This window comes from Dendrobium catenatum, unplaced genomic scaffold, assembly GCF_001605985.2.
Source record: "Dendrobium catenatum unplaced genomic scaffold, ASM160598v2 original_scaffold_76759, whole genome shotgun sequence".
Classification (NCBI taxonomy): Eukaryota; Viridiplantae; Streptophyta; class Magnoliopsida; order Asparagales; family Orchidaceae; genus Dendrobium; species Dendrobium catenatum.
Genome location: NW_021395205.1, coordinates 546,926 through 574,788, shown reverse-complemented (window position 1 = coordinate 574,788; position 27,863 = coordinate 546,926). Strand labels below are relative to the sequence as shown.

The 27,863-nt window shown below is 34.9% G+C and overlaps 2 protein-coding genes across 4 annotated transcripts in view; both read left to right on the top strand.

Moving 5' to 3' along the window:
• Nucleotides 1-823: 823 nt before the first annotated feature.
• On the top strand, nucleotides 824-14,254 carry LOC110095204. 3 transcript variants are annotated; one of them, XM_028691854.1, is made up of 9 exons: nucleotides 824-971; nucleotides 1,111-1,243; nucleotides 4,536-4,624; nucleotides 5,352-5,491; nucleotides 8,028-8,092; nucleotides 8,200-8,723; nucleotides 10,404-10,483; nucleotides 12,574-12,657; nucleotides 13,787-14,254. In XM_028691854.1, exons 2-8 carry the CDS (start codon nucleotides 1,144-1,146, stop codon nucleotides 12,635-12,637), a joined length of 1,062 nt encoding a protein of 353 aa, XP_028547687.1. In that variant the 5' UTR covers nucleotides 824-971; nucleotides 1,111-1,143; the 3' UTR covers nucleotides 12,638-12,657; nucleotides 13,787-14,254. The 3 variants fall into 3 exon arrangements, with proteins under 3 accessions (XP_028547687.1, XP_028547686.1, XP_020676313.1); XM_028691853.1 differs by having other exon boundaries at nucleotides 10,404-10,484; nucleotides 12,595-12,657; XM_020820654.2 differs by lacking the exon at nucleotides 4,536-4,624 and having other exon boundaries at nucleotides 1,111-1,191; nucleotides 10,404-10,484; nucleotides 12,595-12,657.
• A 2,494-nt stretch (nucleotides 14,255-16,748) lies between these two features.
• LOC110095219 (activator of 90 kDa heat shock protein ATPase homolog 2) overlaps nucleotides 16,749-27,863 on the top strand; it is a 57,160-nt gene continuing 46,045 nt past the window's right edge. Inside the window, exon 1 of the mRNA XM_020820681.2 lies at nucleotides 16,749-16,815. The gene's annotated coding sequence lies outside the window, so the exon portion shown is untranslated. The remainder of the gene's footprint in view (nucleotides 16,816-27,863) is intronic.

The following is a 27,863-nucleotide window of genomic DNA, read 5'->3' as shown; positions in this document are numbered from 1 at the left end:
CTTGAGATTGGCGAGAGCTTTGAGACTTTAAGGACCTAGAGCTCCACCCAAACACCACCGTAGACAAATTTATGTTAGCCGATTGGACCACCGTATGGTTTCTTGGCCTCCACCACCACCCGATCCTGCATCACCCCTGAACATCCGCTCGACCGTTGACTAACGCCAGATACCTCCCGGCCCCAACACCTGCTGAATCTTCTCCCAGCCATTACCACCAGACTCCTGACTTCCATTGTCTGACTACGATCATTACAAGCTCCTAAATACTTATAAAAAGTTCGACCAACTCTCCAACACATTGTGATTTCATCTTCTCTAAGTTAAGGAACGGGTCAAGCTTTATAACTCACTTAAGTATATGGAGTCTTCTCACCTGGGCAAAGCCACGTGGTTTTCCACGTTAAAAAATTTATGGTGTTTTTTTTCTATTAATTATCTATTTGTGTATGAAAGATACATTCATTACTAGAATGAAACATTCTCTCACTCTCCGAATATACTAGCCAACAAAGGTTATTAAGACTTCATTTGAGATAAATTTTTTACTGTTTTCTAAAATAAATTTTTAATGTAAAAAATTATTTTAAAAAATAATAAAAAATGATTGCAAACTGAACTTAAATTTTATGTGGGGAGTGAATAAAAAAATATTAAAAAAAAACTCAATAACTGAGCGACCAATCCGATGGTCTAAAGTTTCCGAAATCATACAAAACTCCATTAGATGAATGAATATTGTCGGCCTTTATGAAAGCGGTAAACCAGGCCAGGGATATAAAATCGGAGAGAAAAGACCTGTCATATCCGCTAAATTGTAAGCCCCTTTTAGTTTTGAAAATTTCGGATTCGGCTTTCCTTTCTCATTTTAACTGCCAGGCTGCCAGCGTGCTTCGGCGGAGCTCCGGCCGTTCGTCCTGGAAACTGATTTTTTTTTTTCTCGTGAGCCTCCGTCACCACTCCTTGATACGGTGAGTCTGGATCTCCCATTCACTTTCATCGGTCTTTGTCTATGTCAACCTTTTCGTCCCCTTTCCTGATTATTTCTAGGGTTTGCATTCATGTGCCACTTTGGCTGCGGCTGATATGGTCAATCTTTATTTTTTGTAGTTAGGTTCTGGTTAGGAAGGAGGCTGAGAGAAGATGTCTGCTCGACAGCAAGTCACCATAACGCTGGGTCGGAGCGGTCAGGTGCACTTCCTTAGCTCTGTCTCCAGTTCATGTTGTCCATCGCTACCGAATGGTCTGGGCAAGTTAACATTTTATTGTATCTTGGTTTCTGTGAAATTTTATGCCTAAGCTTATTCGCTTATGGACTTTGGTTTTAGGTTTTATTTCTTGGTTTGAGAGCTGAGACTTGAGAGTATTTGGGCCTGTAGTTGTCTGCTGGGGTAGTAGGGGAGGTATGGTTTTTGTAGGATATCCTTTGCTTATTAATCCGTGAATCCCTTGAAATTATAACTTCCACGTCTAAGAACCTTCTGTTGGCACATGGGAGTTATGATGTACGTAGCTGTCCTCAGGAGTGATGGGAGCTATGACTTACATAGGATATCCATTCCTCATTGATCTATTGGAGCCCTTGAAATTGTAATTTCCAAGTTAGACAACCTTCTCTTGGCAGACATGCCTATTTCTCTCTTTTTTTTGTTTTATATGAAATTATGAAACTAGGTCGGTATGATAAAAAAGTATAATTGAATTTAGCCATCCTGAAATTGAACTTTAAATATGGAATTTAACTTGACTCAATAATTTTTATGCTAAGCCAATTTGAACTCAAATCCATCTGGAATAGAGTTAAAATGCTAATGGATGTTTGAGAGAGGGATTGAACTAAGTACTGATGCATGCCTCTATACAATGCATTGATTAGCCCCATAATCTTGTAATCTCTAAGTTTAACATGATTCTTATACTAAGTTAACTTGAAATCAAATCTAAGCTGACTAAAATCATATAAACAAAGGGGTATTAGAGGGAGGGGTTGAATTGAAACCTATTACAAGAAGCAAATGCCTTTGTATAATGTGCCAATTAGGTCGATATTTAGATGTTACGCTATATATATATTCTTAATTTTTTTTACCAAGTTGAATTAATTTTTGAGAAATCCTCAACATGAGTTTAACTTTAAATTATGTTTGAGCTAGGGATCAGTTCAAAACAAGCTCAATGAAGTTCAAGCTTCTTTTGGGTTAACACTAGAGCAAGTTAAGAACTTTTGTGCGTAGATTAGTTAAATGAATCACTTGAGTGTTGAGGTGAATAGTCAATTGACATTATTAATGTCATTGCATAGTTTCAAACCATTCACCATTTGAATCTTCAAAGGTAAGTTTCATAAAAACTAGATATTGATTTCATAAAATGATAAGCCAACTTGAATGTAAACTAAAACAAATTCAATTTAAATCATGATCTCATTGACTTGCATCTCAACATTAGGGATAGATTTAGAAGGTGCATCATATAATATATCATCATGCACACACATGCAGAAGGTCTACATTATCTTGAAATTTATGGACTAGATGCAACATTTGAGGTTTAGTTTTGTCACATTAATAAATGTTTGGTTTTACCTTACTAGATGAAATTTATGTTGGTTCCACATAAAAAATGTTTGGGCTAATTTTGCTAGAGCATGTGTGTGAGCACATAAGTGTCTGCATTCCCATGGGCTTGTTCATGCACATTTACTTATTCATGTACGTGAAAATATAGAAATATGTACCCTTAGGCTCTACATGAATTATCAAAGCTTAGTCTGTACTGTTGTAGATTGTCTATGGAGAGGCTATAGAGGATGTTTGAAATGAGGTGCCTTGGTCTATGCTATTTGAAAATGAGTTAGTTGAGTAGTTTTAACAAGCTAGACCATTGTTAAGATAAGTTAAGATAGAATAATGGATAATTTTCTTAGAAGATATGAAACATTATTCTTAAAGAAAAGACTGGATTTATGATAGTTAATTTGGTGTGAAATTGATAATCACAATTAATATTATTGCAATGTAAACTGATAATTACGTGTGTTAATATCTTTTATTTATGATGCGAAGAAAATGAATATACTATATTTTCCAAAACTTGCAATTTGATTAAAATGGAGAAGTGCTTAAGAAGTATTATGAAATGAGATAATATAAGAGAGTATAAAGGAAAATTTTATAAAGCTGCATTTAGGCCTACTGTGCTATATTATTGAGTTTGAGATATAAAGAAATTGCTGATAGCCACATCTTAATTGATAAAAATAAAAATGTTGAGATGGGCATGATGTGAAATTAGGGAGGATGGATTAAACATGATTATATGAGAGAATTAATCAAACTAGCACTTATAGAAGATATAATATTGTTGGAAATTGATTGGGTGATTTAGGCATGTCTGCATCATTAGGATGTAGAGATTAAAATTGATATGAAAGGATTAGAAAGGCAAATAGTTGTATGAAAGGTTACATGACTAGAAGTTATGCTAAAATATTCGAGTAGCATACAATTAATAGGTGCAACACAACAAAAATGAAATGACAATGTGGTTCCTAAAGCCAACTCTAATTGCTTCATAACCCTCCAAATATTCCTGTAATGTTTAGGTATTATCTATTAACGATTGAGATTGTGGTTTCAATTGCAGATGCTAGAAGTTAACATTACCACATGCATGTGCCATTTGTGTGTGCATGGTATATATTGTAAGATATACTCATTGATTCTACTCTGATGTTTAAGTGGAATAGTATTGCAATATTTTGATAAGATAACTTTAAAGTTCTCATTTCCTTAAGTCACAGGAATGCAAATGATGCCATAGTCCCCAGCTTTTTATTGATACTGTCTTGCTTTTTCCATATTGATGTTGCTATAGGGCCCAAACTAGAAATGTCAATATATGCTACTGAGATTATGATTGGTTGGTTGGAAGCATATTAGAAAATGATTATCAAAGCATTAGTTGTAAGTACAAAATTGTATCTAACAATTAATACAGCTTTAAGATTGAGTTTTTTTTTTTTAATTTTGTTTTAATTTTTTTTAATTTTAGTGAAATTGGATTTTTTTTCCCAAATTAACATAACTTTAGGCTCAAATGATAGACAGATTAGATTATGACTTTTAAGGTGGAAAGTTTTAGAATAGTGTTAATCATAGTGATGTAAATGCAGCATTGTGTTTTGATTGTCATTTTCAATGGAATCTCTACTTGATTTCTACTACTTCCAAATCAACATAAAAATCCTGTGAGTGAAAATGATGGAATGATATTTTATCTTGTTAATGTATATCTAGCTTTTGAGTTTTTGCTTTATATTTCTAAAATGTATTGGCTTTCCTAGTATTAGCTGCTTTGTATGCTCTTATGATCCCTAGACAGTTTCTTGTTCCTTCTAGTTTGGTCTTTAGTGTGTTTGACAAATATATATATTTGGTGGTATGAGCAAGGGATGATCAATAGATTTCTCATGTCATTGGCATTGGTTTTAGGGTTGGTTATGGATTATGATTCTGACTTTTTGAATGGCTTAGAGGAGATACTTTCAATCATGGCACACAAAAGGAAGATTTATATAAGGTTCAACTATTGGATTTGGACCAATGGTCATTACACCTATAAGGTAAATAACTCACCTCTGAGCTAAGTGTGCTGTCATAAGAGCTATGGTGTATGTGTGTATGATATTCTCAATTTGTAATCAGATCGAGGCCTATTCATTGAAGTCTATTTTTAGTGCTGCTAGATCTTTAACGAGGTGGAAGTTCTTGTATTCCACTTATATTGTAGTTTACAAGGTATTAACTTAATTTAGCAAAGGCAGATGCTTTGGGACATTTTTAAATTCTAGTTAAGTGTTATAATAGACTTTTTCTTTGTTCTTATTTGAGTGGTGGATATGAGTATATGAGCTTTCGTTCCGTGCAGGGAGAGAGCGGAGCGAGCAAGATCGAGAGAGAGCGGGCGTGAGAGTGAGAAGAACCGAATGCCTTGCTTCCCTCCCTATTAACGACACTAAATCGTGCGGAGATGTGGGGACGCGACATCAGTCGTGAGCGACGTGCGGAATTCGGCGCCGAACAGGTACGTTATTATTTTTTTTCTTTTGTATACAGTTACGGGTCAACACTAACATAATTGCTTAGTCATTTTCAGAACAAAAAAAATGAGAAACTTTTTTATAATGTTATTATTCTACCAACAGTTATTGATTTATTAAGATATTTTATAAAGCACATGCTATTCGGGATAGCATTGCATTTTGACAGCCCCCTACAATTTGGGGGTTGATTTTAAGATTTTTTTACGCTTAATTTTATATTTCAGTTTTCTCATATAATTAGTTGCAGGTTGTCAAAAGAGCAAGGACCACCTCTGACGTTAGCAGCTCTGACTATGCTCCATACTTGGAGGGAAAGAGATCTGTTAGAGAAAGGTTGGGGAGCAATTTGGATGGGCAACATCTGCATGAAAATCAGTATAGAAAAAGGTTTTTACGTTTTGTTTTTTGTTTTTGTTATTTTTTTTGGTTTTTTTGGGTTTGAGGTATATCATGGATCATCTTATACACTTCAGAACTTATCTAACATTGTTTGTATCATCTGCTAGACGGCTTTTTATGGAGAAGCTCCTACATAAAAATTCACGGCTTTTTATTGAGAAGCTTCTACATAAAAATGCAAGATTAGAAATGAAGAGTTCTTATTGGCAATAGGTGCTGCATGTAGCTTAAGATTTCTCTCTTTCTCTCTCTCTCTCTCTCTCTCTCTATATATATATATATATATATAACGTATCATATGTTCAGAAAAAATCTTTATAAAGGTTGGATTATCCTTCTAATCTTCTGGCCCTGTGCAAGCCAGATTCTTCAAATTTTTATTTTCTAGCCTTTAATCTTACTTATATTTCTGGTATGTGGATTCATCCTTTGAATGCACTTATATACATATCTATACACTACATGTTTTGTCATAAGGAAAGATAATTTTTTTTATTGAAAATTTTGGAACGTATGAGCAGGGAGAAGCTCCATTTCAAAATGTGAATGTGTCATTCTCTCTCTCTTTTGAATTTTTTCTTTATTTGTGTGAGGGAAAAGAACTTTGTATTTAAGAAGGGGTAGGTCTAATAATCCATATAATATGTAATCTAATATACCTATCATACCATTGTTTAGTTATAGTATTCTCTTCTTAATTAATATCAATAATTACTTTGAAATTAACTTTCTTTCTTGTCAGTATCAAAAAGTTAAAGTTAAATTTTAATTTTAAATATTTTAGAGATAAAGAAAGAGATTGTTTATTGTTTTGAAGCTTAATATATGGCGAGGGTCCAATTTACAAATGAGTCTCTCAAAATTTTCATACATTTAATTTTATAATCTAGAAGAGAAGTGATCTATCAACTTAAGCCTTCTAAAATAGTCCCATGACGAATGAGAGAATAAAAAACCTGTAAATAATAATAATTAGTAAAAAAAATTTTCTCATGCTGGTGTTACCTTCTCGTGGATTCTGCGTGAAACTGATTCTCATTTTAAGTGGTGTTTTTTTAATACTGCTAAGTCAAGAGTATGAGTGATATCTTTTTCTATTTCCCCCTTTTTTAGTTGCATTATGACCGCTGTTATTTGCCCCAGTTTCAAATATGTTTCCAAAAATACAGGCATATTTGTTGACGGCACTTGAAGCACTAAAGTTAAAACACTAACCTGGGCCCATTCCTTTGAATGTGGTTTTTTTTTTTTCTTTGGGAATTTGATCACAGAAGAGATTTTGTCTTCACAGAAATTTAGCAATTTAAGTTAGCATTGTAACTTCTTACATGAGCTGATTTCTAGCTGCCATCTGTGGCATTTGCTAGGCAGCTGTGGTGCATGTGATGACAACAATAACTTGATCATCATCAGATAATTGCCTGCAAGGATCCCGTGCATGGAAAACCATAATGTGACAACTATCATGACTTTACTTCACTTAAGTGTATCATCTAAATGTCCCAGCTAAGGTTGCTTGCAATGCGTGTTAGGCTTCAGTTTGGACACAGAATCTGGTCCTTGGACACTTCTAACTCAGGCCTACAGAAAATGATTACATAGACCTGAATAAGGTTTGTTGTTATTCTTGATTAACCATAAAAATAAAAAAGTGCAAGAAGACTGCAAAAATAGAAATTATAAATGGGTTAGATTAGTTTTGGCTGGAAACATAAATATAACATTTTAACTGTTATACAATAAATTTATTTCAAGCAATAATCACATGAAAGACACCTATAGGGTGGGTCTAGTACAATGTTTAGTTAGCCTCAATAGTAAGATGTAGGCCAGTGTATGTTTCATGGAAACAACCTTTGAAATGTTGGGCAAGACTGCATATATTAATCTCCTTAACAAGCCTTACATTGATGGGATTCACATGCCTTTTTTATTAGAATATGGAAGCATGTTGTTGTACTTTGATATAAGGGATAAACAGATGTATTAAGAAGAATCTAAACTTTTGAAGCCATAATAATGGAAACAGGTTGTTGTACTTTGATGTAAGGGTCAAACGGATGTATTATGAAGAGTCTAAACTTTGGAAGCCATAATACATTCTGTAATTGCGCTTCCTATGTGTGGTATATTTGTAATAAGTTGTTTTAGAAATGCTTACTCTCTTAAGAAAGCTAGATTCCAGGGTACAACAACAACAACATCAAGCCTTTGTCCCACTACGTGGGGTTGGCTATATGAATCCTTTTTCGCCATTGTGTTCGGTTAAAAGTCAAATTCTCATTTAAATCTAATAAAGAAAGATCATTTCTAATATTTTATAACCAAATCTTTTTAGGTCTACCTCTACTTTTCATAACATAATTCAAATCTAATACCTCAACTTTTCTAACCGGGTCGTCGGATGTTTAATATTTTTATAGCATTTTGGCTGATGTTTTGAAGGATTGATTGATGCACAATTTTTACAATATTAAGTTGTTTGACATGCTGATTTTCCTTATATAAAATCCTTGTTTTACAGGCAACGGACAAGTAATTATGATTCGAGTAACAATCACATGACTGATGAAAGGCAGCTCATGTCCAGTATCCTATTTTTGTCATTGGAATTATATGAGCTACACACATGCACACACCCTAAAAAAAGGAAGGAAGAGAACTATTTTCTGCTGTGTTTATCTTAACAAAAATAGATGTCAGGTTTAGTCGTGATGACCTGAGATACAAACTCTTAAGCAAAGGTCAATCCAGAAGTGTAGTTGATTTTGATGGACAAAATGGTGTAGATCTTCGTGAAAAGCTTTCTCGAAGCTCTCGTATCTCACTACGAAATGAGCCAAGAAAAAATATGATTGAACCAAGGGCCCTAACCATTTCAAGGGGAATACCTCCTACAAGAAGTGCTGATGATTTGCTTCGGCTGGATTCATCCAGAAACTCCTACCCTTCCTTGACAGTGGATGGACTAAGGCACAGATCCCCAGATAGGTTATTAGGTGCTTCTAGGCATTTGTCTCCACGGAGAAGCTACGATGAAGTGAGAAATAATCCATCTGTGAGGCCCTATGATGACTCAAGGCCAGCAGTTTATATAACAAGAAGAATTCCTGACACTTCAAGACCAGCAACTTTCATGAACAAAACTGTGGTTCCAGTTGATGCTTCAAAATCTAGTTTGGGTGCTCTTCCTGGCATTGTGCAGAAAAGCTCTTATATGGTGAGTTTACAGTATGTTGGTTTTAAGTTCTACATTGTTATCCATGACTGGAGTTTATTTACCCAAGCAGTCATCACTTATATCATCAGTATCAGCATGTTCCAATCAGTGGCATTTTCATTTACTTGCAGCTGCCTATAATTGAATTGAGTTCACATTTTATTTTTTATTTTTTTCATATCATGAATTGTTGAAAATGCATGGTATATTACATGGTACATGACATCCTTTTGATAGATGAAAAGCTAAAGTTGCCTCACAACGCTTAAAGTCAAGCAGTCAAATTTATATTATAGCACAGATTTAGAATTATATATATATATATATATATATATATATATATATATGTATGTATGTATTGATTGATTGTATTTTTAAGACTAACTCATTACCGGTAAATAGTCTTGGCACATCTAATCATTACTTGGTACCCTTGTCTGGTTATTGTTGTGAATCCATATTTTTTATTTGTTAGATTGTGCTATATGTTGGTTGCCTTTTAGGTTGGACAAATATTTGATGCTAAGAGAAAACATGACGCTTTTGACAAAGAAATGATTTCCATCACCATCATTATCTTTAGACTTATCCCAACTATTTGGAATTTACTTTATGAATTCTTTTTTTTTTAATCTTGTGAGAAAAATTGAAAAGGATAAATTAAGGAATGATAATAGAGATGGCTGATGTGACATCCATTGAAGATAAAGTAATAGGGGGTCTGGACATATATAACAAAGAAGTAAATAAAGCACTCAGTAGACTAGTAGAGAAAGTGAGTGTTGGAGGATTTTGATGGAGAAGGGTTAGATCTAATGTAGCATTTATAAGAATTTTTCAACAGGATTTGCATAGAATATGTTTAATATCTCAAGCAACGCTCGAAAGGTATAAATGAAAATTTATGTTTTATAAATTTGACCCCAAATAGTTGGTTACAACAATTCCCTGCAGTGGAAAGTGGAAAGAGAGTAAGAAACGTGTAAAAGCTTCCATCACAAAGATACTCCAACACAAGTGTATTATCAATTTCCTTTTGCTACTCTCACCATTCCTTGAATATAATTGCTTCTCAAATTATCATTTTAGTTTTGCCACACTACTAGCTTAGCTTTATAAAAGTTAGGTTAGTATACAAAGATAACACTTTTACCCGATATGGCTGATCTTTTTATTTCCAAGGATTAATTACTGTTTGGTTGTCACGAGGTTGTCTATGATTCAATTAACGTGGCATTTTAATTCAATTATATGCCTTTGTGGGTGCCAGCTAGTCCAATTAGTGAGGGTCTTATAATTATTTTCAAGGTTTTAGGTTTGATCAATATGATAAATTCCTACCTTGAGGAATTTTGGGTGGGCAAAAAAAAGTAATGCCATTTAGAGTTTTTGTTTTTCTTGCTAGTCATTGGCCCTTTGTGCAACTTGAGCGTGGAAAGTGGTATTTGTTTATATTCTAATGTTTACTGCGATAGATCAAAATTACCAGATCATCATATCTCCATATGCATTAAGATCGGATGAAGCAGTCTTTTAGCTCTAAGATTGACTGTCGTCATTTATGCATTTCGGGCTGATTTCTATCTATTTTTGCATGGTTAAATAAAATCGACAGATGTTCCTGATTCTCATCTGAATAAAATTTCAAACTCACTCTTGTGTGTTGTTTTGATATGTTAGCCTGAGGTGCCGCTTACTGTTGGCGGCTTGCTGCATTCATTGGGCTTAGGAAAATATTCCATCAACTTCCAGGCGGAGGAGGTAATTCCGTCTTCCTTAAACTTTAATTTCCGTTATTTCAAGTAATGTTTTGGAAATGCTCATAATTATCTTATGTTGATAAATATTGAATTTTCACTATGTGTTTCACCAGTTATTATGCCAATACATGGTATTATGCTTAGCATTGCTTGGTTTGACCTTTCTCAACATCTGCACAATTTCTTGTTCTTTTGTTTCCCTCGTTCAAGATACTGACAAAAGGCTAAGTCTTGATTACCGATTATAAACTGTATTTAGAGTGCATAATGCAAAAACAATCAGCATTGGATGCAGATTTATGTATAACCAATGTCTTGCAGGTTTGCCTCTTGAAAAGGCAAGTCGTTCTGGCTTTAGTGGATCCGCTTATGATTAGGCAATAGGCATCATAAAAATTTCCATATACTGGCTTGGAGAATTTTGCTAGCTTCTGCCGTTAAACCTTCTCTTGAATGAGATATAACATGAGATCTCTCTGGAGTTGGATTAAACAATACTGAAAACATATAGTACTTGTATACATTATGATATAGTGTTGCTAAGGGTTTGAAGATTTATGAATGGAAAGAGCGAACTAAGATATAAAGAATATAATCATCTATTCCTCTCCAAATGCAGGGTATCATTCAAAATACGATGTTTATAACCAAGTTTTCATGGCTATACAAACTTTCATATATGAATCTAAGGGGAAGTTCCAAAGTCATAAGAATAGAACGAGATATTTTTTAGAATGAAAAGAAATTCATGAATGGCCTTTGATCGTTCATGGAAGTTAGATGAATAAGAGAGCAAGAAACGTGTAAAAGCTTCCATCACAAAGATGCATGGATCTATGGATGGCCGTCCAAACGTGAATCTATTTGTAAAGTTAGTGGCCTACATATATATTTACAATAGACAGATTGAAGAGTTAGATATAATGTTTTGGTGTTCTATTGAGAATGGATGTGCACGTGATGTATGTGAAAAGTATCTTTCTATCGTAGTGGTATTCAAGACATCATCTTGTCATTTTAAGAGTTTGAACGATGCTTAGTATATTTTTGCTTGCCTATTCTCCTAAACGTGTCAGATATTGGTGGATCATTTATTTTCCTTATAGTAAAATATGATAAAAAAGTGAAAATGGGATTTATCCCATAGGTTTCAACTTTGCTTCTTAAATCTATACATATGGTAGGTAATTCAATCAAGAGAGGCGGCAGCCTTTAATTACCCCTTTTTAATCAGTTGTTACCATTATAATAGAGTAGATTGGTATCCTTAGCATATACTACGGGCTTTCATGGCAGTAGTGGAAAGTGTACTTCTCCTTCTTACTATGACTGCAAATAAAAAACATGATTTTTAGAGCGGCAATTGTACTATTTCCTATCACCCTATTTTGATTTTCTTCTGTTAGAAGGTTCCGTATTAATTCTGCTCTTTATCCTGATGTAATGGCGCGTTAGTACAGTTTCTTTTGTGATTTCTGAAATAGTTGCTGTTGAAAGTATCACGAATGTTTAACTGCACTATGTCATATGTTAAATATCAACTATTTAAATGTGCGAAACTATTTCATCCATTGATTTCATTGTAATTTTTTTACCCAACCAAAAAGTATTATAAAATTAAGTATTGCAAAGTTGAGGATGCTCAAGTGGATGAGTGGCTTTACATTTAGAGACAAAATGTAAAATGAATATATACGTGAAAATGTTGGAGTAGATCTAGTGGCATATAAAATTAGAGAGAATTGCCTTGGATGGTTTGGCCACATAAAATGTTGGCTTTCCGATGATCCGGTTAGGAGAGTAGATATATTATATTTGACCTATATTAAGAAAAGTTGATATAGATCTATAAGGATTTGGTTAGAAGGTTTTTTAAATTAATTTTTTTTATTAGGTTTAAGTGAGAATTTGAATCTTAATAGGACACATTGGAGAAAAAAATTCATGCTGACCTCACGTAGTGAAATAAAGGCTTGATGTTGTTGTATTATTATACCAGATTTTTTTTCTAGATTCTTCCTTGTCTTTCATGTCTATGTATGATGACTTGAGCTTCCTTTGCAAGATCTGCTTAATTGTTTGAGATTTACGGTTTTGGCTGCTGTTGGCAGATTGACATGGCAGCGCTCAGGCAAATGGGAGACAGTGACCTGAAAGAGTTGGGGATACCCATGGTACGTTGTTGTTTCTTACTTTAGTTGGTTTTCAGAAATTTATTTTGGTTTTATTGATGCCGTCCTTTGCTAAATTGCTTGCTACTATGAATACTATCTACCTTTGGGCTTTAACTTATTTGGGCCTTAACTTATTTTTGCTAGCTTGTTGCTTTAGCTTTATTGAACTCATTATTTTATTTTCTATGAAACTAGTTGAACTCTTTTTCATATCCAAAGATGTGATAACTATGACATTAATGTTATTCTTTGTTCGGTTAATTACAATGCCCCTTAAACTTTATGATATCCTTACCAAGCTGACTGTAATAACTTGCTAATCTGAATTAGAGACAAGAATCAAACTTTCACTTTAGTGGGTGTGATATAATGACTTCCTGTGAAGATTTACTGCAATATGTAATGCAATCTTTGTGTAATAGGTTTAAATTTCTTGGAAATCCTATTCGAGGAATGAGGACATAAATTTTAAAGTTAAGTCGAAATTTCGAGCATTGTTCCAAGTTTAAGTCATATAAATAACCTGTGCAAATTTAGGATAAGACGGCAAGCATCAAACCCAAGTTACCCAACAAGACTATTTAAGTAAAATGATGAATTTTCTTAGTTGAGTGCTATGTGATAATTGAATATTGTGGAGATTTTAGGTATATTTTTTAAAACTGCAATTAAGTATAGGTAATAAAGAAGTTATTGGTAGCCAAAGTTCATTGCGGCATGAATAAGAATGTTACAATAAATGTATGAGAAAATTAAAAATAATAGATTTAGGCTTTATTTGGGACGACTTTCTTAATGCTTCTTAAAGTAATTTTCTAGTACTAAAAATAAAAATTTTATGCTAGATAGCTGTTTTAAGAAACAATAATAAAGCCGTCCCAAACGGCGGTATTAGAGGTTGCGGCGGTGGCATCTAAGCCAATGTTCATTGTGGCATGTATTTTTGCTTGCTAGTTTAAACTCATATTGTATTCTATTTAGCTTTTGGTTTAGATGAGTCTCCTACATGGCTCACCTACATACCCTGCAGCCGCTGTCTCTTATATTCTTGTGCTCTCCTTATATATTTATATTTATATATTTGAAGCTTATTCTTATTGACTTGAAAGGTTACAACAATTCCCTGCAGGGACCGAGGAAAAAGATCTTGCTGGCTCTTTTGCCGCGATTGAAACAAAGGCAGCAGCGTTGAGAAAAAGGAAAATTTCGGTTGGATAACTGGCATTTCATCTAAATTAAAATCCCCAAAAGTGATGTTGTAAATCATTTGAACAGCTCTCCCCATCAGGGTAAAGTCTCTTGAATTCATTTTCTGATATGTCCTTAGAGTATTTTGTAACTTTTGGAAGCATCCATTGCATCAGATTAAGGCTTTGTTTGGGATGGCTTTTTTACCGCTTTTAAAAGTAAAATTTTATTATAAAAATTAAATTTTTTTTACTAAGAAGTTGCTTTAAGCAGCAGTAAAAAAACCGTCTCAAATGAAACCTAAAACTACAACATCACACATGCGAATGCTGCTTCATCCAATGAGTCTCTTCTTGAACATGAGCACTGTTATGTTTGCTTGAATAATATAGATCTTAGTTTCTTGTTCTGCCTCTGCTTGTTTTGTTAGAAGTATGAGAGAAAATACCTGTAGGGATAGATGCTAAGCTTCGTTTGGGATGATTTTCTTATTGCTTCTTAAAGTAGTTTCTTTGTATTAAGAAGCTGCTTTGAGAAGCAGAAAGAAAACCGTCCCAAATGAAGTCTAAAGTTTCGTTTGGGATAGTTTTTTTTTTATTGCTTTTAGAGTAGCTTTCTAGTACAAACATTTAATTTTGGTACTAGAAAGTGTTTTTATTAAAAACAAGAAAAAATATCTCCAAACGAAAGCTTTAAGTATATCTAGTATTTAAATGCCCCATTTGTATTGCATATATAATTGGCAGTCATAGATTAAATAATTATGTAGTAAAGTACTTTCATAATATATAATATGTTAATTAATCTATATATTAAGATTATTAAATAAAGATAATTTTTATAAATGATTTATATAATTCATTAATGTATATAATAATTTTATATGTATATGATAAATTTATTTGTTCTTTTATTGATTAATTTTGTTTGATTTTCTATAATTCATTTTTGTGAAGTATTTCTGGTATTAAATTCAGTTTATAGTTTAATAAACAAACTTATATTTTTTTTTAAGTTGGATTTCCTTATAAGTTAATTAAGGTTTTTTAATTGCATGCTAATAGATTACTTTTAAAACGTTAATAATAAAGTTGAAAAAAAGTTTAATATGAGATATATTTCTGAGTGTTGAGCAGAACAATGTAGCTGGGTTTTTAATTCAATGGTATGATTTTCATTGTTATTATATTAAGTTATTCTACATCAATGAATTTTACAATCTATAATTTCCAGTTATCTAATTTACATAAGTTGGTTAATTATAATTATTATTTATAGAAGAGTAATTATTCATTTTTGGTGATTTTTTGTTTTTTAATCATAATTGGTAATTTCAGCTATTGATGACTTTATCCTCTTTAGTGAAGATGAGTATAAATCGAGTTGAAATATATTTTGTTTTATCTTGTTATTTTTAGGTGAGTGACGATTCATCAATTTAAATTGTTTATAGACAGATACTATATTTTTGGTTGGTCTTTATAATTATTATGTTTTTCTTTTAAAATAACGTAGAAGCAAGTATTTGGGATGTATACCTTCTAAAGTTGAATATTTCAATATCATTATTCATAATAACTAAATTTTATAATGTACTCAGGGAAACAGATTCTGGATAGCAAGGATATTCAATTTTTGCTGTTTTAAATTTTAAAAGAGAAAAATAAGTTGTGTTTACATATTTGAATAAAAAATAAATATTTTAATTAAAATTTAATTGATTGTTAGATATTAAATGCTCTATGATTTTCAATTATTGTAATAATCAATCAGAAATTTTATTTTTCAGAAAGAAGGGATTTTTATAAATAAGTTATTTATGATTTAGTTATTTTTGATATAATATAAAATATTATCATTTCAATATATAATTAATCTAATATTAATTAATAATTTTGATTTATAAAAATTAAATCTCACCATCAAAAGTATCAACACACATTCTCTTCACCGTTTCATATTTTCTCTTTAGATCCAAGTTAGATAAAAACAAAAACTTATCGTCTTTCTCCTCCCAAGCCTAGAAGACAAAGCAGCCTCAAATTTGACGATATGTTTGAATTTGAATGATTAAAATTTTATGGCATAAAAAGCATGGTTTTCATGTTTTAAAGAAAGATTATCTCGTGTGACTTATTCAATGTCAATTTCAAAAAAAATATTTGAGTTTAATCAATTGTTCTTTGAGATAATTACATCCACTTTATATTCATGTCAATGATAAGATGAAATTAGGATAGTATAGTTAAAATAATATGCAACTCCAAATATTTTCTTTCATTAATATGTTAGTCCAGCTGAAAAGAAATAGCTTAATTGACTATTTATTGTATATTTATAAATAGTCAGTAAATAATTAATAAATATTCAATTATCAATATTAGTGAATATTTTATAAGTATTTGTTGATTTATTATATATTTATTAAATATTTGTTGAGTATTTACAAATACACAGTAAAATTCTTGGGCTCTTGCTCAGTAGTTATAGCTCAGGTTCAAGCTTCGTTTTAACAAACGACCTAAAGCTCAAACTTGATCGCTCGGCTTTTCTCAGTTGGGTTGGGCTCGGCCAGCTTCATTTGCATCCCTAATAGCAATCTATCACCCACAATACTTGAAGAGGTTATTATATGTGAAGTTCGGATATAATTTACATCAAGAATAATTGTTTTAGATTATTCTTGCTGTTTGGTTGCCTGAATTAGGAGGGTAAAGTAAAACAATTACATGCATTTATTAAATTTAGTTATTTGATTAATTTTGAGCAGAATAAAAAGAAGTACTCCAAAATATTACGAGTGTATTAGGAGGCCTGTTTTGTGGGAATTAGAAAACCTCAACCCCTCGTTTTTTCTTGTATCCAAAACAGTAACCCTGTTTTTTGTTTTTTGGTGCATCTCAGGCAATATTTCTCTGGGACAAGGAGGCCATGCTCACGCTTGGGTTTGCCCAAGACCAGTGCTATCAGGTTGTTTATCTGCTTTTACTAGTTCTTTATGTGAAGTGTAGGAATTATTATATTCAAAGATGAATTGCTGAAATTATTTTTCTCCCGTAATTCTGGCTGATGGTATGAATCTTTTGATGTTATGTTTAGAGCTCTAACCTTTAGTAGCTTGGGATCTATAAAGTATTATTACATACTTTGTTTTCACTTGTATGATTATTTTTTATGATTCATGCTAAATCTAATTAAATAAATTGAATTAAATAAAAAAATTATAACACCAAATAATATTAATTATTTTAAATACACTGCTTTTATAAATATACTTATTTTAATGCCAAAATAAATTATTAAAAAAATGCTTTTACTTTACTCTGAATATACCTAATCAAACAAGGGAAACAATTATCCTGCGTTTATTTTGCAGAGAACCAAACATGCTCAAAATATTCAGAATGCATTACATTTACTTTACACTGCATTTACTTTACACTGCATTTACTTTTCAGACAACCAAACAGCCCCTAAGTCATAAGTGATCTTAGCCATTGATTTGAATTGAGAGAGGCGGACGGTTCGAGCCAAGATCCACGATCTCCCTCTAATTTGCGAAAATGAACTGCTCCCTCTCCCATTCGCTCTATCTCGCTGCAGTTCGCGAAATCAGCCGGCCCTCACACTCTCATTCGCACGAAGCCAAGCCCATTCGCTCTCCCTCTCTGCAGTTCCGAAATCCCCAATCCCTCGTCGCTCTTGCAGTTCGCGAACAGCCTCAGCCCGTCGCTCCTCCTCTTCGCGTGCTTTAGTTGAAGACTGCCCCAGCCCGTCGCCACTTTTTGTTCACGAAGAAGCCCCGGCCGCATCTCTCTCTGGCCAGTCTTTGACGCCTTAGCCGATCCCGTTTGAAGCCTTTCTTGCACAAGCCATCGTCCATAGGTGCATTCTTCCCATCATTTTTTTTTTCTTTTTCTTCACTTTCCCTTTCTCTATTAACAATAAGAGCACGTTCTTCTTCTCTTTCTCAAAAGGTTTCTTCCCCTTCAACGTATATCTCTATCATCTCTATATAATTATTGGATTAGTTTCAAGATTTGAGTGATTCGTTTAAATCTACTTATGAAAATAATGGGGCACATCGCTCATTTTATTTCTTGAGTTTGTGGACAATTTCTATGATACTCTCTGTTGGAGAAAGTGGTATTCTAGACAAAAGAAAATTATTACCATTCTTTATGAATTTTTGAGATTGATGAGCTTATGGGTTTATACATTTGGGGAAAAATGTTTTTAATAAGTGAAAAGTATTTTCCTCTCAATTTTTTTTTATTGTATTTGTTGTTAGCGTTATTTGAAAGGATCTATTCGCAATAATTTTTTTTTTTCAATTGTTGTCGGTTTGGCGCCTAAATTATCTCCTCTGCGACTATGCAAATAGTTGAGTTAAGTTTTTGTTACTGAGACTGATTTCATGACATTTAAAATAATTTGCAAGAAGTGTTTCATTCATTCATGTTGTGTATATTTGCAAATAGGAAGCCTATAAGTTTAATTTGGGAATGGATAACTTGTGATCGCTTTGTTCTTACTTGAGATTAAAAAAATGACATGAGTGGTATTATTCATAATTAGAAAGAAAATCATGATAGCATGCTCATTTTTTTGGTGAAGGAATTAGAAAGTTTTATAGAAGATGTAGAAAGATGTTTAGCATCCTTTTGCAATTGTTTGAAGGAGAATATATGAGTGTTGGAAATTTGTATTTCGTTTGCTGAAGTCATAAGTAGTAATGAAAATTTTGTAAAAGTTGCTTTATGATTGTTGAAGGGTATCTTGAATTGGCTAGAGAAGAATTTGGAGATCTTTTATTAATTGTTGTCTTTATATTTGTAGCTTAGTGCAATGAAGGCTTATGTAAATAGTTGGCAGCATTAATTTTTTTTTTAGTGAAAAATGTGTTTATTGAAAAGTGATGGTTGTGGAAGATGGAAAATAACTTGTGAGGCCTCGAAAGGCGAAGTGTTTTAATAGGTGTATGTTTTGAAAGGTTCAATTGTGAGCTTGAAAGGATGAAAGGTGAAAATGTACGTTGGAAAGATTTTGTGTAGGAAAGGTGAAAAGCAAGTGGTTAGATTTTGAAAAATAGATAAGTGTGTGCATATGTATGTTTGAAAGATGAGATATTTTGAAAAGTGTGTGTGTTAGAAAATGTATAGGTGGAATAGTGAAATGTTGAAGTGAAAAGTGCGTGTATGTGAAATGTACGAGCTTTGAAAAATGTGAGTTTGGAAGGGTAAAATGTATGTTATTTTGAAAGGCAAAGGGTATATGTGCATTCGGAATCACATCATGATGCGGACATCGGTACAAAGATTTGGCGCATCTATCACAGGAGGCGTCGCAAATCGACAGCCATGATTTAAACCTTTAATTATGATTTATTTTTCTGCATTTTAGTTCTTAATTAATGTATTTTCCTGTTGTACCCCTAGGATAGTTTATATGAGTATTATGGCCAAAGAGGCAATTTTGTAATTTTTATTTTATCATGTTATGGCCTATATATAGGGCCTTAAACTATTGTAAAAGGATGGTTAATTTGATATGAAAAATTTTGTGTTTTCCACTTTTGTGTTATTCTTGAGAGAGAACGAGAGTGAGATTCCTATGGGAAGGAATCAAAGATGTCACCAACCGCAGGATGGGTCCAGGCTCGTGATTTGAAGTCCCTTGGAGAAGGGCAACGGATCACCCGTCAGTCTTCAGAAGAGTCCGAGGCTCGCGGTTCTTATTTTCTAGCTTTCGTGTTTTATTTTCTTCCTTCTTATCTCTCCCCGTCTTCGTTTTCATATTTCTTCCTCTTCCCCTCTCAACCCCTCGGCCAAACCTTCATACCAAGCTCCACAAAATTTTCCCCATAGCCGCCGGCCACCTTCCCCCCGATCCCACCCTCTTGGCCGCCGGCCACCTTCCCCCATTAGCTCCTCCACCGCCGGCCACCCTTTAGGAAATTATTTTCATCCTTTAAAATTCGAATTTTGAATTTCAAATGATTTCCTAAATTAGAAAGCTATTTTAGGAAAGTATTGAATCTCATTCATGATGTAATTCAAACTTAATTTGGGTGATTTAATTTTGGGCGGTTTTCAAATTTTCAAATTCCACTAATTTGAAATTTGAATTCTTTCCTAATTTATCATTCATTTTTTGGAAAGTTACTAAATGAATTTTATTTGAATTTCAAATCCAAATAGGTTTTAATTATTTTTTTTCTAAACTCCATCCCCAATTGAATAATCTCAATTAAATGCATTAAAACCCTCTTTCCCTTGGTATACAGCCGGCCCCCATCCCCTTGACTTACATTACTTAATTACTTCCTAATTCCCATTCCTGTTTAAGGAAATAAAGTAAATCTCATCTAATTTCTCTTGCCAGTCGAAATTTTCAATGCTTAAGCCATTACTTACTTCCCGTAACAGCTCATAGGAAATTTTTTTTCTTCAGTTTTCAGCCACCTCTCTTAGCCAACCTTGACTAAGTTTATTTCTTAATTAATTCCCAAATAAAGCCCATTCAAATTGGAATTAATTGGAGCACCTCCATATCCCGTTCTACATCAGTTTGGTATCAGAGCATGGATTCAGATCGACTTGGAAAGACTTTAGACTGGGTGGCAAGTCAACTGGGCGCCATTAGTCAACATCTCAAGGAGACTCAAGCAGACTTAGCCGACTAACACCGTCAGACAATCAAACGGTTCGATGACCTAAAGCGAGGTAGGACAGACCCACCGTTCTATGCAAAAACCTCTTCATCAAAAGAGAGAAAGAAGGCATTAAGAGACAAAGAGAGAGTAGAGAGAGTGGACAAATGGATGGAGACCAATGAAGCCTTCTATTTCCCACTCACTATGCAAATCAAGGAAGAACGTGAAGAATTGGTTGACAAGGAGAAATGTGCAGAGAAAGAATTGGTTGAGTCAATTGCAACTCCTACAGAAGCAAAGGTTTCCCTTGACCCAACGAACACTCCTATATTAGAGAAGGTTGAGGAAGCTTTGGAAGTGATAGCCATAGAACTCCATATTGCTCCTATCGCCAGTGAAGCCATCGATGAGGGTGAACAAGTTCCTACAGGCCAAAAGAAGTGCGACAGTTTGGAAGGCGATCCCTTGACTATGGTTAAGGAAATTGGTGAGCTTAAGTGCCCATTGGGTTTAGTACCCATCTCGGTGGATGAAACTAAGTCTCCAAAGAACCGTCCAAAGTTGTACCTGGGCAGTTGTGATGCTAACTCGACGGAGTCGAGTATTCTCCCACCGGGGGAGAATGATGCGGACATCGGTACAAAGATTTGGCGCATCTATCACAGGAGGCGTTGCAAATCGACAGCCATGATTTAAACCTTCAATTATAATTTATTTTTCTACATTTTAGTTCTTAATTAATGTATTTTCCTGTTGTACCCCTAGGATAGTTTATATGAGTATTATGGCCCAAGGGGCAAATTTGTAATTTTTATTTTATCATGTTATGGCCTATATATAGGGCCTTAAGCTATTGTAAAAGGATGGTTAATTTGATATGAAAAATTTTGTGTTTTCCACTTTTGTGTTCTTCTTGGGAGAGAATGAGAGTGAGATTCCTATGAGAAGGAATCGAAGATGTCACCAGCCGCAGGATGGGTCTGGGCTCGTGATTTGAAGTCCCTTGGAGAAGGGCAACGGATCACCCGTCAGTCTTCGGAAGAGTCCGAGTGATGAGGTCATCGATAGGAGATTTCGGCGCGTCTATCAGAGACGACCACGGAGATCGACGGCCATGATAGAGAGTCTTTATTATTGATTTTACTTGTACCAGCAGTTTATATATTATGCTTTTATTTTCGTAGTTTCCCATTTTACCCTTGAGGGTAGTAGTTGCTCTTGTAGCCCCAAGGGGCATTTTAGACTTTTGCATTTTTCTTTTGTTTGGAGCCTATTTATATGGCCTTTGTATCTTGTATGAGGAGGATTTTTTGAATTGAATGAAAATTACGTTTGTGTTCTCTTTGTGAGTGCATGAGGATCTCTTGGTGAGTTCTTCAAACTTGAGATCTCTTAGTGAGTTCTCAAACCTTGTTCTTGTTTTTATTTACTTTCCCTTCCCCACCCAAAACCCTCACATCACCCCTTAGTTGGCAACCGAACCCTTGGTTTTCCCCCTACCACCCGTCGGCCAACCTAGCCCCACCGTCCGCCCAGGGTGCAGCCGGCTTCCCCTCACGTCCACCCTCCCACCGCCACTCTCCCTCGTAGCCGCTCGTGAATTTGAAATTTCAAATTTTGAAATTCTTCAATTTTTGGAAAGTTTTCATTTTTGGAAAGATTGAATGAATTGAAATTTCAAAATTTGAATCAAATTGGATTTATTGAATGATTGCTTAGTCATCATCCTTTAATACAAATCCCCTCCCTCTCTCCCTAATTTCCTCTCCCTTCACTCAGCCCGCCGCCCCCCCTATTATGGCCCCATTAATGGCTCTCATTAACTCCCCTAATCCAATTGAAATTTGAAATTGATTTCATTTGGATTTCCCTCCCATCCCAATCAAAACTAAAATTATTTTCAGTTTTCACACCCAAACCCTCTCTTCTCTCTTGCCGCCGGCCTCCCTTGTATTTCGTTCCCCTCATTAATTCCCCATTAAGGAATTAATGAAATTGAATTAAAGTTCAAATTCCTCCCTCCAAAACCACCCAAAACTGAAATAATTTTCAGTTTCTCACACCACATCCCCCTCTCTCTCTCCTCCTCACCGCCAGCCTCCCTCTTGGCTTCCTGAGCCGCCGGCCACTTCCTCCACCCTTTCGAGGTCTCTTTGCGGCAACCACTCCAACCCCTGTCAAGGATGCATGGAAGAACCCGAGTGGAATTTCGGGTTTGAATACGACAACAACGGAAGAGTCAACATCCTCCGATCACAATTCTTCGACGTCGGATTTGACTTCGACGATACCGTCGAAAAATACTTGGACCGGATCTTGCCGACGCTAGTAGATTCCATTGACGAATACTTCTCCGTCTACACTTGGATTATCAAAGGTCGAGCTACTGTGCCCCCTCCGCCTCCGAGATCCTTTCCCACGGCGACGTTCCTTGGTACCTCCATCCTAGTGGCAACCTCGATGCTAGTCTGGACAATCTTTCGTCGCTCAACTTAGTCTCCGTAGGAAGAGAGAATTAAAGGTCTCAAGGTGTGAACAACTTTGTATTAATTGTGGGATTTTATTTACTAGCCTTCGTTTTATGTTTTCCTTTGCGTATGCTTAAATGGTTTAGTTTTCTTGTTGTAGTTTCTTGCCTAACAAGTTGAACATCGCGAATTACTTGTAATCAACTTAACTTTGATGCATGAATAAATAATTCGTTGAGCTAAACTTTAATTCTCTTTTTAAACTCTTGTGTAACTCCACCATTGCATCACATCACCGAGGCTCGCGGTTCTTATTTTCTAGCTTTCGTGTTTTATTTTCTTCCTTCTTATCTCTCCCCGTCGTCGTTTTCATATTTCTTCCTCTTCCCCTCTCAACCCCTCGGCCAAACCTTCATACCAAGCTCCACAAAATTTTCCCCATAGCCGCCGGCCACCATCCCCCATTAGCTCCTCCACCGCCGGCCACCCTTTAGGAAATTATTTTCATCCTTTGAAATTCGAATTTTGAATTTCAAATGATTTCCTAAATTAGAAAGCTATTTTAGGAAAGTATTGAATCTCATTCATGATGTAATTCAAACTTAATTTGGGTGATTTAATTTTGGGCGGTTTCATAGGAAATTTTTTTCTTCAGTTTTCAGCCACCTCTCTTAGCCAACCTTGACTAAGTTTATTGCTTAATTAATTCCCAAATAAAGCCCATTCAAATTGGAATTAATTGGAGCACCTCCATATCCCGTTCTACATCACATCAAGTATATTCTAGAAAATAAAGTGAAAGTGAAAGGTATGGATTGTGAAAGTGGAATGTATGTGTGGAAAGGTAATTTGTAGTGGAGAGTGTAGATTGTGAATGGTAAAGAATGTGTTGGTTTTGAAAAGTAAATTTTGAATTTTTGGAGAGTGGAAGATGTACGTTAAAAAGATTAAATGTGAGAAAGGCGAAAAGCAAGTATTAGATTATGAGAAGTAAAATGTGTATATGTGAAATTATGTTTTAAAGTGTATGTTTGTTAAAGGTTAAATTGTTATGAAAAGTGAGGTGTAAGTGTGTCGAATGGTGTTTTAGGTATGTAGTTATTGGAAGTTGAAGTATTTTGAGAGGTGAGAGGTGTAAGTGTTAGAGAGTGAGTTAGTTGGGTTTTAACTAGAAAATGAAAGTGAAAATGTTGAAAAACAAAATTTTCTTTCTCTCTCTCTCTCCTTCCTTTGCCCTTTTCTTGTGCCTCGGGGTAAATATTAGAAAGATATATAATATGCTATCAAAAATGAAAAGTTCAAAAGACAGTCAGCAAACTGGTGTTCAAGCCCGAAGAAAGGTACGTCTTTATTTTTAGTAAATTTTAATTATTTTATTATTAATTATTAAATGTGCTTTTTAATCACTGTTTTCTTTTATTTATTTGCATGAACTACGAGGAATGGTACCCGATGAATGAACAAAAGGACAAGGGACTAACGGCGTCAGTCACCTCCATCCAACCGGGTGGAGGTGCTACGGGCAAAACCACCGGGTCATAGTCCCCGGTGACTGTAAGTATTCTAAACTTAGAAAACCTTTAGGGGCCTTTGAAGTGGTTTATACGAACCCTTCTCTTTTAGGTCCCTGTAGTAACTTCAATTTTATTAGGTTTACTTTTATTTGATTTTAGATCCCTAAACCCTTTTACATGTGCGCAATGTTCTAAGGGTTGGTGATAACAATATAATAACAATGTGCAACCTGAATACAAAAAAGGAATGAAAAACAAAAAGGAAAATGAAAGGCATGAAAGTCAAGCAGACCATTGACATTCCCCATGGCTAAATAGAATGTTCAATTAGATTAAGAAATGCTGACAATTACAATTTGGTGCAGCACAATATATATGACATTAACAGCACACTTAAATCCATAACTTAAAGCATAATAAATAGATCTAATTAGATGAGGCGACATTCATGCTATGATTAGCTTCAAATTTATGAATTATGAGTTCTGCTTCTTGTAAAAAATGATTACCGCACTTGCTGCACGGTATTTTTATTGTTTTTTATATGATTTGTAGTGGTTATCCATATCTTCGACATCGTCGAGTCTCTTTGATCTTTTGAATAGTTGATGGCACGTGAGACAAAGAATACCGTCTGGGCCTATAAAAATAATTTGAGCGGTGGCCTCTGAATCTGATGATGTAGACATAGAATTATCTAATGGCCTGTGATTTTAAAATAATAATAATAATTAGCAATTCAAATCCTAAATTAAGATATATGCAAATCATTATATATTTCGATCACTAACCAGCTGAACAAACTAGTGATCACCTTTTTGTTCCTGCACCTCTTCCTTCGCTTCGGGGACGGAGGTCCTACGGTAGGTAACAGCTAGCAGGCAAAAGCAAAGCACTTGACCGAAGGGGACCAGCGCTTCTACTCCTCCACCGAGGACGAGCCGTTCGCAGCGAGAAGCTGCAAGGGATGTCGTGATCGGTGGGAGGGAAAAGAAAGCACCGTAATCCAAATATCTTTAGACATTGCCTCGCGGTTCTATTTAAATAGTATTAAGCTTACGCGAAAAAAAACTTCCAGGTGGCGCGGAGGAGACTGGGTAGTGTTGAACGAGCCCCCTGTGGTGCGAGAGAACAGCGCCAAAACTCTGCATGGATTTCGGCCTACTCAAAGAACACTAACAAAAGCCGCTCAACGAGTTCGAGCTCGATCGAACAGGCATCCGACAATGGCGGAACTCGCAATGGACTCGACGACGATGCTCGGAATGGACGACGGAGATGACGAAGCTCGGAGTTCGATTGAGCGCGTGGCGACGACGAAGCTCGGAATGGACAACGAAGACGACGACGATGCTCGGAGCTAGATTCTAAACGACGTCGGCTGGACGCTTACGACGTGACGCCGGACTCAATCACCTGACTATGGTCATTCCGACCTCTATCGCTATATAACAGTCTTTCTGATCACTATCGTCCACCTATTATGATCCTTCAAACCTTCATGGGGCTGCCAACTCTTTTTCATATCCAAAGGTGATAATTATGACATTCATGTTTTTCTTTGTAAGGTTAATTACAATGCCCCCTAAACTTTATGTGTTATCACATCTTTGGATATGAAAAAGAGTTGGCAGCCCCATGAAGGTTTGAAGGATCATAGTTGGTGGACGATAGTGATCAGAAAGACTGTTATATACCGATAGAGGTCGGAATGACCATAGTCAGGTGATTGAGTCCGGCGTCACGTCGTAAGCGTCCGGCCGGCGTCGTTTAGAATCTAGCTCCGAGCATCGTCGTCGTCTTCGTTGTCCATTCCGAGCTTCGTCGTCGTCACGCGCTCAATCGAACTCCGAGCTTCATCGTCTCCGTCGTCCATTCCGAGCTTCGTCGTCGAGTCCGTTGCGAGGTCCGCCATTGTCAGATACTTGTTCGATCGAGCTCGAACTCGTTAAGCGGCTTTTGTTACTGTTCTGTGAGGAGGCCGAAATCCATGCAGAGTTTTGGCGCTGTTCTCTCGCACCACAGGGGGCTCGTTCAACACTGCCCAGTCTCCTCCGCGACACCTGGAAGTTTTTTTCGCGTAAGCTTAATACCATTTAAATAGAACCGCGAGGCAATGTCTAAAGATATTTGGGTTACGGTGCTTTCTTTTCCTTCCTACCAATCACGACATCCCTTGCAGCTTCTCGTTGCGAACTGCTCGTCCTCGGTGGAGGAGTAGAAGCGCTGGTCCCCTTCGGTCAAGTGCTTTGCTTTTGCCTGCTAGCTGTTACCTACCATAGGACCTCCGTCCTCGAAGCGAAGGAAGAGAAATAGGAACAAAAATGTGATCACTAGTTTGTTCAGCTGGTTAGTGATCGAAATATATAATGATTTGCATATATCTTAATTTAGGGTTTGAATTGCTAATTATTATTATTTTTTTAAATCCCAGGCCATTAGATAATTCTATGTCTACATCATCAGATTCAGAGGCCGCCGCTCAAATTATTTCTTATAGGCGTAGACGGTATTCTTTGTCTCACATGCCATCAACTATTCAAAAGACCAAAGAGACTCGACGATGTCGAAGATATGGATAACCACTACAAATCACATAAAAAACAATTAAAATACCGCTGCAGCAAGTGCGGTAATCGTTTTTTACAAGAAGCAGAACTCATAATTCATAAATTCGAAGCTAATCATAGCATGAATGCCGCCTCATCTAATTAGATCTATTTATTATGCTTTAAGTTATGGATTTAATTATGCTGTTTGGTGGGAAAAATTATGTCACCACGCAGATTTGATTTTCTCTTATTTTGTAATCGAATACTATATTAAGAATAAAGTACAGTCTCAAGAGGCCGGCATAATATTCTACAATGGATTCAATATTAGAATAGGATTTTTGAAAATTGATATTTCTATAATCAAACATAGTTCAAAGAATAACATATAATCTCAAAAGATGAACATGAAATTTTATAGAATATGTTTAAAGATAGAAATACGTTTTTGAAAAAGTTTATTCATTCTTTTATTTAGATATGACAAGAAGAATATTATATCATCTTAAAAGACGAACATAACATTCTTCAAGATATCCAAAAGCGGAATGAGTTTTATAAAATTCATCATTTCTAAAGTTGAATATAACAAGTATAATATTATATTATCTGAAAAGATAATAATAACATTCTGCAAGTCTATTCAAAATTAGAAATGAGGTTTTTTAAAAATATATACGTTCCCAAAGATTCTTCCTTTATTTTATACGAATAAAACAATATTTATTTTAGTATGGGGTTCTCAAATTCCTATAGAGGCAAGCCCTTATAGTTAATTACATCATAGGAGAGAAGCTCCTAAGAAAGCTCTCGATTAAAGCAGTGATTT

Excerpts from the sequence above, each read along its gene's own strand:
- LOC110095204 (XM_028691853.1), top strand. The coding sequence starts at position 1,144 with ATGTCTGCTCGACAGCAAGTCACCATAACGCTGGGTCGGAGCGGTCAG. Across the intron at positions 8,724-10,403 it reads TGCAGAAAAGCTCTTATATG|CCTGAGGTGCCGCTTACTGT; the intron begins GTGAGTTTACAG and ends TTGATATGTTAG. Across the intron at positions 10,485-12,594 it reads TCAACTTCCAGGCGGAGGAG|ATTGACATGGCAGCGCTCAG; the intron begins GTAATTCCGTCT and ends TGCTGTTGGCAG.